At 43.2% G+C, this 9552-nt stretch overlaps 1 protein-coding gene across 1 annotated transcript; it reads right to left on the bottom strand.

Moving 5' to 3' along the window:
• Positions 1 to 3431: 3431 nt before the first annotated feature.
• LOC127188663 (cystatin-13-like) lies at positions 3432 to 9010 on the bottom strand. The gene is made up of 3 exons (XM_051145079.1): positions 8783 to 9010; positions 5789 to 5902; positions 3432 to 3515 (listed from the first exon to the last, which is right to left on the bottom strand). Exons 1-3 carry the CDS (start codon positions 9008 to 9010, stop codon positions 3432 to 3434), a joined length of 426 nt encoding a protein of 141 aa, XP_051001036.1.
• Positions 9011 to 9552: the final 542 nt, after the last annotated feature.

Genomic DNA, 9552 nt, shown 5'->3' with positions numbered 1-9552 from the left:
GTAGGAAACTGTCAAGATTGTTCAGCTGGTAAAGACACTAGATGCCAACCCTGAGGACCTGAGTTTAATTCACAGAACCCATATGGTGGAAGGACACCATGCTCATGCACAGGCATGCCCTCTCACACACCTAAGTAAAATAAATATATAAATAAACAATAAACAAACAAACCAATATAAAGGGATACAAACAAATGTACAGGAAGTCTAAAAGGCATGCTAGAAAGGCTGGCCGACAGCAGGGTGGTTGGAAATTTCTGGGGAGTCTACTCTTCTGATATTGAGGCAGAGCTGCTATCTCTAAGATGCTCTGAGTTCTGTGAATTTGAAGGAAATATTAGACTAGAAAGTCTCAGGGACTTGAGTCTTTTTAGTTCCTTTCCTGGGGATAGATGATTCTGTGGTTAATTATTAGGCTAGAAAAAGGCCTCTTTTCAGTGGAAAAGGGGGAAGATAGCAAAGGGCTACTTTCCCAGGAGATAATGAATAGCTTCTCTTCCAGGGTGGACAGGGAAGATAGAGGCAGCTTTCCCTGGGGACAGGACAAGGGAGGATGGACAGGGAAGATAGAGGCAGCTTTCCCTGAAGGACAGGACAAGGGAGGATGGACAGGGAAGATAGAGGCAGCTTTCCCTGAAGGACAGGACAAGGGAGGATGGACAGGGAAGATAGAGGCAGCTTTCCCTGGGGACAGGACAAGGGAGGGTGAACAGGGAAGATAGAGGCAGCTTTCCCTGGGGACAGGACAAGGGAGGGTGGACAGGGAAGATAGAGGCAGCTTTCCTTGAAGGACAAGCCAAGGGGAGACATTCTCTGGAGAGTTATTTTCAGTGCTAAGTTGGCTTCTCAGATGTATCTTTTCCAGTAAAGCCTGTGGGAAACCAACACTGTATTCCACAGCTGTATGTCCTTCAGAATGAGTAAGTTTTAAAGTAAGCTGAAAGCTTGTCGCCTGGAAGGTTTACTCATGTCCCCTTGCTAACAGCTCCTTCTGACCCCGGACTGTCCTTTTCAGGTCCACAGCTCTTTCCATCTCTGTTCTCCTCCATCCACGATACACATTTACCCAAGACTTAAAAGAATGCCCAGGTCAAATTTAAAGGGATATTTGAATGGCACTCCCTGGGGAGAATGTGACTTTTAGTGCCTATGACATGAGGCAGGACTCCTCCATAGTCCCATGATCCTTATGGTTGCAACCCAGGTGGATCTTTTGAACAAGATCAGAGTGAGACATTTTTGCCAGCACATATGTGACATTAATTGGTTCATTTGAAACCAATTCCCTGAAAACAACTCAACTTTCAAAATAGGACACTTATATTGAGTAAGAATGGACATTAAGGGCCTGGAGAGATGGCTCAGTTGGTAAGTGGCTTGCCTTGCAGGCATGAGGATTCAAGTTTCTATACCCAGAAAGGCATGGTGGCACATGCCTGGAATCCTAGATATGGGGAGACAGAGACAGGAGGATTCCTGGAGCACACCAGGAAGCAAAGTGTTGACAAATCAGTGAGCTCTGGGTTCAGTAAGAGATCTTGTCTCAAAAAAAAAAAAAAAAAAAAAGTGGAAAGCAATAGAGGAAGACAATCCACATCAACCTCTGGTTTCTGTACACAAACATACATACATGCATACATACATACATGTGTACTCACATGACAATGCATATATATGCATATATACATCACATACCACACTGAATATATTCCCAAAAAAAAGTCAAGCCAATGTAGAACACAGGTGGACACTGCAACTGTAAAAGCACCGAGTTTGGCTGACCCAAATTCAATGCACCACCTGATGGTGTGATGTGGCAGAACTCGGGGGAAGTGAATGGATGGGACAAAAAGTGGGCTGAGAGCACTGGACCCTATATTCTGGGACCAAGGTCACTACTGTGGAGAATGGAGTAACACACTGAACACTGTTCAAGTCTTGTGATCCCCCACCGTGAAAGTCACAGCTCATTCCTCCTCCAGCACCATTTCCATGGCTCCATGCACAAAGCTTAGGGACAGTGCCATAACTCTGTGGGCCCTGCAGGTTGGGCTCAACTGCCTGAGCTTCTCCACCAGAAATTCTGGGTGATGCTTAAATGACTCAAAGATGGCTCTGCATAGAGACCTTAACCCTGGTCTCCCTCTGGACTCTCTTATCAGTACATGTACCCCAGATTCTGTGAGTGCTAGCAAGAACATCATCCCACTTTTCTCTAAGACCAGCAGAAGTCAACAATTGCTGACAAACATTCCAAGGCATCTCAAGGCCTGTGTAACCTGCCCAGTGAGGGAACCTCCCAGATGTCTATGGGCTACTCACAGATTGAAAAATGTGCACAGCAGTAGGAAAGGAGTGGGTCCATGAAGAAGCGATAAGGATCAGAAGAGACAGCCTGTTCTCAGGGCAAAAAGCCTAATTTTACAAGAAGTCTTCTTTTAGAGTCCCACACTCTGCTCCCAACCACCACAGAGCCAGGGACCAGAAAGAGTGTCATTACATTTAACCCTTCAGCACAGCCAGGCACCAAGTCAAAAGAGGAAAAGGTAAATTATGTCTGCTGTCTGCGCCCATAACAGAAGTCCATGTGTGGTAACCTCACCCATCGCACACAGGCAGCAGGCAGTGTTTGGGGGCATTGCTCTCCAAGAGTCATATGTCACCTTGATCTTCTCTATAAGCCCCCAAAAGACTTTGAGGCAGCATACATTATTGTAGCCATCACTGCAGATGAACTACAATCCTGCTGCACTGTGAATTATAACTGGTCTTCTAGTTGACCTCAACAAAGCCATCCTCCTCATATTTTTTTTATAGGTGGAGAATACACCACTCAATCAAAAAACCATTGGAGAATTCTTGAGCCACTCAGGACCAAACAGAACTTGGAGGTTAAGGGAGCTATGATGCAAAAAGCCAATTGTCTTTCTCCATTGTCCCAAACACTTACTTAAGATTATAAAAATAAAGTCTATGCTAGAGGATTCTTTAGCCTGGTATGAGCTAAGTGGGAACTAATTTTCTCAGATGAATGATCAGAAACTGAAATGGAGTGATGGATGACATCAAGGATGGTGATGCAATTGACAAAAGCTTTGCTAATGCTCTGCTAATTCTAGACATGCTGTGTGAACAAGAGAGAAGAAGGGACCCATGGAGCAACTGTGGACAGTGGAAGCTATTTGTACCTGGAGCTGGTTAGGCTAGAATTAGCACCCATTTATTGGCAGCAAATTGTCTTTCCTCGGAGATGGGCCCACCTAAAAGAGGATGCCCAACGCCAGAAAGTAGCATCATTCATACACAGCACCAGTCCCAAAGAACACACACAATTAATACAGTCAGAGGGTCAGCTGTAGTGGTCCATCGTCTTGCAAGCATTTTATTTTCTTAAAAGAAAAATGTGCGTGGCGAGGTACCCTGGATGCTGATTAGATGTCTTTGCATTCCTTCTTCAGCATAGCAAGTTCAAATCTCCATGGTTTGGATCTAACAATAAAAATGCAAAGCATGGTCTAAAAGAGACAAAAAGAACAATTACTTAGGGAGCTGTGGAGAAGTCATGGTAAAGTGCCTGAATTTGGATCCCCAGCACCCTTGTAAAAAAAAAAAAAAAAGCCAGGCACAGTTGCACATCTGTAACCAAGCAGAGGTGATCAAAGACAGGCATACCCTGGAGGCCAGTGACAGCTCCGCCTACGAATCAATGAGCTTAGTAAGAAAAGTTATTTCCAAAGATAAGGTAAAGAATGGTCTGTATGTACATGTGCACACATATACACATTACACATGTGCACACACACACACACACACACACACACACACACACACAGAGAAAGAGAAACAGAGACAGGGAGAAAAAGAGAGAGAGAGACAGAGAGACAGAGAGACAGAGAGGAAAATCCCATAAATCTCTACTTTTCAGGTCCCAGGATTTGACTTAAGAGGACTAGGAGAGTGAACCAACCAGACCCACTGCAGTGCCTGCATGGTAAACCTTGAGCCTTGAGGCAGAGGAGCCAGCCTTTCTCACAGAATCTGTCTGAACACAGAAACCGCTCAGACTTTCAAATCTGCCTCCAGCTACAACCCACTTCTCTGTGATCCACAGAGGCCCTCTGCTGTGCCTCTACTGGGTCCTACCCGGTAGAATGGATACAAGAATAACACAGAACCCTGTGCTCCTCAGGAGTAGAAATAGAAAATCTGCCCAGAAACCAAGCAAAACAGCCTTTGAGTGGAGAAGAACCACCCAGAGATACGTGGCCTGGCATCAGAGTCTCACAGAAGTAAGGATCCAGGCTCAGAGCAGACAATGAGCACCCTTGTTTTCTTAGTCTCTCTCCTAAAAAATCCACAGTAACTCAGAATAAAAAATGTAAAGCTGAAATACCTCTATGACATCAATATAAATGGGAATGACAGCTTCAAGCAAACGTGAGAAAGAAGCCGCATCAAAACAGGCAGTTTAAACGTGAGCTTTAAAAGTTTTGAAAGCAAAAAGAAAAGCTTCAATTTATACAAAGCTATATCTAGGTTATGTTGACACAGAGGATGCCAAGGTCACTCCTGGAAGAAGGAAGTGGCCAATCCCAAGGCTTCCTGCAGGGCTTGCCACCATTTTTATCCATAGTATATTTCATGAGAATACAGTTTTCAAAAAAACATCTATGTACACTTAGACAACATAATTCACTTATACAGCATAAACTGAATCATAAAATGTCTTTCCTTATCAGACATTAGTGATGATTCCTCTGTGATGTGTAGTCATCTAGGCCCAAGGCCTGGTAACATGAGTGCATAGCTAGGATGTCCCTCAATCCCAACAAGAAAGAGGAGAAAACTGAACATAGAGTGGTATGCTGGCCACCTAGAGCCATGCGGGCAGCCTCACAGCCTGCAAGGGCTTCCATACTACAGCAGGCCTAATAGATTCAAATGCCTTCCCCCTGACACTCGCTGTGTCTCCAAAAAGTAAAATGAAGAGAAATAGAGATAGCCAGCTCCAACCTTTGGGCATGCACACACATGCACACACATACACACACACCTTCTACTTCTACCACTAAATAGTAATAATAATAATAATAATAATAATAATAATAATAATAATAATAATAATAGAAATGGTAGGTTCCCCTTAGGACCACCTCCTTATGAGAAAGTGAATGAATACAGGATGGTGAATTTATACTAGTTTGGCTGAAATGCCTCTGGTTTTAGCAAGGATATATCCATATCCCAGGACATCCCTCAGTCCTAGAAAAGAACAGGATACATTTTCACTTTTTGACTTTGTACCGGAGAAACCCCAAGCCAAGGAATGAAGCTTAAGTAGCTGCAGCCTTGTCAGCCAATCCTCTGTGAGGTACTCCACGTGCGACTGACCGCCCCACACATCTGCAGCTCTCCTGTCAGGACACACCATAGGAATGCTTTCCCAGAAGAAACCTGTCCAGATGGAAAATAGCTATAGGAAATGAATTGGATTTGCTTTGAAAAGTCTATTTGTATGTGTAATGTGTATGCCTTTCTACATGTACTTGTGTTTGTGTGCCTCCCTGTATGTACATGTATGTGTGTGTGTGTGTGTGTGTGTGTGTGTGTGTGTGTGTGTGTCTTGTAGGATAGTGCCAATGATATATAATAGAAACATCTCGGGCCTGGAGTGTAGCTGCCACAGTCCCAAACTGAACAAAATTAAAACACGAAGTTAAAAAGTGTAACAGAGCTGTGGGACCCAGAGGTGGGACCAGGACCATTTCCTCTTGTGTTAGCCACATACCTTTTTCATTTTAGGATCATATTGAAACAAGCAGTTTTCATTGTCTCCTAAAGCTTTCTTGCACATTGTTCGGGCAATTTTTACTTCAAGATAGTATTCCAGACTGTCTGTAAGCTATAAAGGAGTCATGTAAGTTAAATCTCATAGAAGAAAACAGCCAGGTATCCCCTCTGGTAAGTCAATATGCCATTGGCTACGTAGGGCTATAATATCCTCCTGCTCTTCCTTGACTGCATCTCGTGGCAGACAACTTGAGATTATTTAAGATAATTCTTACTTTGGCACATGTCCCACTTTTCTCTCACAATTGTTTTATTTTTATTTATTGACATTATTATTATCGTTATTGTCGTTATTATTATTGTGTGTATCCATGTATATAGTGGGTTGGTGTGTAAGTGCATGTGGGCGGCTGGATGAGCATGAACTGAGCAGTCACAGGTCAATGTTTGTGTCTTCTTGGATCACTCGCTGGAACTGGAGCTCAATGATTTTGCTGGCAAAAGAAGTTCAGGGATCTGCTTATGTCTGCACACTGCCCCAAGTTGCATACATGCAGCTGAGTACACGCTGAAGATCAAACTCAGGAAAAATATAAACAAAGAGCATTCTTCATGAAAACTAGCCGTTTATTTATTGGAACTTGAGATTAGGCCATTTGTACAGAATGGATATTTGATTTTTGAAGATTTAGAGACTGCACATCCACAGCCCATATCTAGTAGGGCTCTTCTTACTACATTCTACCATAGTGGAGGGCAGAAGGACATGAGAGAACACAAGAAAAAGACAGGAGATCAATTGTGCAGCCCCATGAGCTTTAAAAACTAATCAGTGTCCAAGGTAAGTACCAGCTAGCTCAGCAAAATCAAAGAGATACAAGTTTGGGGAGAGTGAAGAAAACAGCAACACTGATATGTGGCCTCCCAGTGAACACTCATGCAGGCATCCACATACACAGATGAGCCCACTCACATTAATACGCACATATACATATATACATGTATGACATAGCATACACATGTACACATACGATAACAATAGTGTCAATAAATAAAAATAAAATGATTGTGAGAAGACTGATACCAAAGGTAAAAATTCTCTTTTTAGCATAAAGTCTCCCCTTGGGACCATAACTCCACACTCTCGCATAAGGGATTACATTTCCAAAACATGTTTTCAGGAGGACATATTTAGATGACAGCATATGTTTTTCTCAAAGGCACCTATGAGAAATCCCTGACCTGACAGAACAAGGGAGAGAACATAGAATTCTGCTACTGTTGGGGACACAGAGGTCCTTGTACTCACAGAGAAGCACTAAGAGAACCAGGAATGTTACTCATGCCAAGGTGTCTCCTCAGTGGAGAAGATAAAAATCAAATGCTTCACTCAACCCCACACATGTATACTAAGCCTTCACAGGTGCCAAAAGTAGCCCTTCTATTCATGACAAGCACAAACGCCCCTAGGCATTACTAAACATTTTCTGGGCATAAAACAGGTCCTTCGTTGAGATGTTCCCTTCGAGAAAACCACATCTTTAAAATACTACAAGTGGAAAACGTGCTTAATACATTCAGTCTCACAGATGCCCTAGGTTAGCAGTATAGTACCCCAAACAGAATCGATTGCCTCTCCATGACCATGGGGCTCTCTATGAGCTGTGGCAATACCACAAGAAAATATGTTTTCAAGTATTGGTAGCTCAAGAAAATATCCAAGGGGCTGGAGAGATGGCTCAGAGGTTCAGGGCACTGGCTCTTCTTCCAAAGGTCCTGAGTTCAATTCCCAGCAACCACATGGTGGCTTACAACCATCTATAATGAGATCTGGTGCCCTCTTCTGGCCTGCAGGCACACAAGCAGGCAGATACTGTATAATAAATAAATAAATAAATAAACAAACAAATAAATAAATAAATAAATCTAAAAAAAGAAACTATCCAAATTTGAAATTCCAAAGCTATTTTTCTATTGAAAAATATATTATTTTCACGCCACCATAAGTTAAATAGTAAGTGAAGTCATTATAATTTGAAGAATATCTATGCTTCTAAGTTAAAATAATTTCAAGCAGTGCCAATTCACTCAGCCACCAACCAATCATGAGCCTAGTGTATATTCCCGATTGCTTAGCAAATGTGGGACAGAGCAGTTCTAGTGTGCTGAGGCAGCCCCTCACTGTTTTTTCTGACTGACTTTGGACCTTTTTAAGTACCTCTCTCTTTTCCCTTTTGATGACCTCACCCCCAACTATCCAGCATGACTCAGAAGCTGCACTCCCCATGCAAATCACTCAGGGTTATACACTGATGAAAATCACAAGGATCTGGGTCTACATCTCGAATCTCTTACATGCCGACTCTGTAGCACCATACACTTTCCGTGCCTCAATTTCCTCTCCATAGCACGGGAGCTGTGCAAGCTGAATGAGTGAGCTACGAAGAACAAGGCCAGCCAGCAGGAAGTAAATGCTCTGGTTGGGCTACAGTACAAGCTTGTGAGCACCAGCACTCAGTACTACACAAATTTTATTTTTACTTTACGTGTGAGTACTTAGCCTGTATGCGCATATGTGCATCACCTACATGCCTGGGGACCACAGCAGCCAGAAAGGGGTGTCAGGTCCCCTAGAACTGAAGTCAAAAAGAGCTGTGAGCCACGATGTGGGTGACGGTAACCAAACCTGGGTTATCTGCAAAAGCAGCAAGTGCTCTTAACCATGGAGCCATCTCTCCAGCCCCTGACCTACGCTTTTAATGTTACAATAACCAATTTAACTGATATTTTACATTTCTTATCCATCTCAAACTAAGGAATAGGAAAATATAATTAATCTTCACTTCTAAAATGAAATAGTATATCGCAGACAGAAGCATCTTTTGGTCTTGTTTTCACTCCTATGTAGTAGCTAGCTATCCCTTGATAATGGTCTCTGCCCCGCAACAGAAGACTAGGGGCTAAAACAGCAAGGAATAGACACCACACCTACCTGCTCCTGAGATTTCATGATGTCCACCACCCTGAAGTTGTACTTGTCCCTGCTGGCCTTGTTATATTCTTTCATGGCATACCAGACTGCTTGCTGCACATAGACATAGCTTTTGGGGATGTCTGCGAATGGCCTCACAATCTTTGGTGAGCCCCAGGCTTGGACTCTTCTAGAGGCAAGGTCCACTGTGATCAGCAGGAAGAGGAAGATCTGTAATAATCTGGCCATGGTGCCTCATTTAAGGAGACCAAGTTGTGTTTTCCTCTCCAGAGCTGGTGTGGATGCAGCCAGCAAGGCTCCTGCTGCCTCTGTAGATCAATAGATCCTTTCACCTCAGCTCCTGACACTGCTGTGGGTTCAAAGGAAGGTATTTTTGTTGACGTCATTATGACACTATACTACAATGAGAAATACATGTTTGACTTTCACCCCGTTTCTGGCATTTGAGCCCTTGGTATTCCCAAGTGATAACATGAGAAAGAAGCACACACACACACACATCCCATGGCAGTCTCTTTCCATCCACACATAAGTTAGCTCTAGGTGGGCCTGGTGGTAACAAAAATATGCACTGTGTTCCCAGAAGAAGCAAACAGATTGGACCTTTCAGGTTCACCTTTGGCCTTGAGGGTCAATCATCAATGGATAGTGATTATATCAATTGTTTCTGTGTAATGGAACATCTGTAGCATGTCTCAGTGGGTTAGGAGAATTTCCAGATTGGTGAAGACATGGGGGTTTGGTGAAGATGAAATGAAACCCCAAGTACC

The sequence above is a fragment of the Acomys russatus genome, chromosome 4 (genome assembly GCF_903995435.1).
Source record: "Acomys russatus chromosome 4, mAcoRus1.1, whole genome shotgun sequence".
NCBI lineage: Eukaryota > Metazoa > Chordata > Mammalia > Rodentia > Muridae > Acomys > Acomys russatus.
This window is presented reverse-complemented; position numbering and strand designations above follow the sequence as displayed.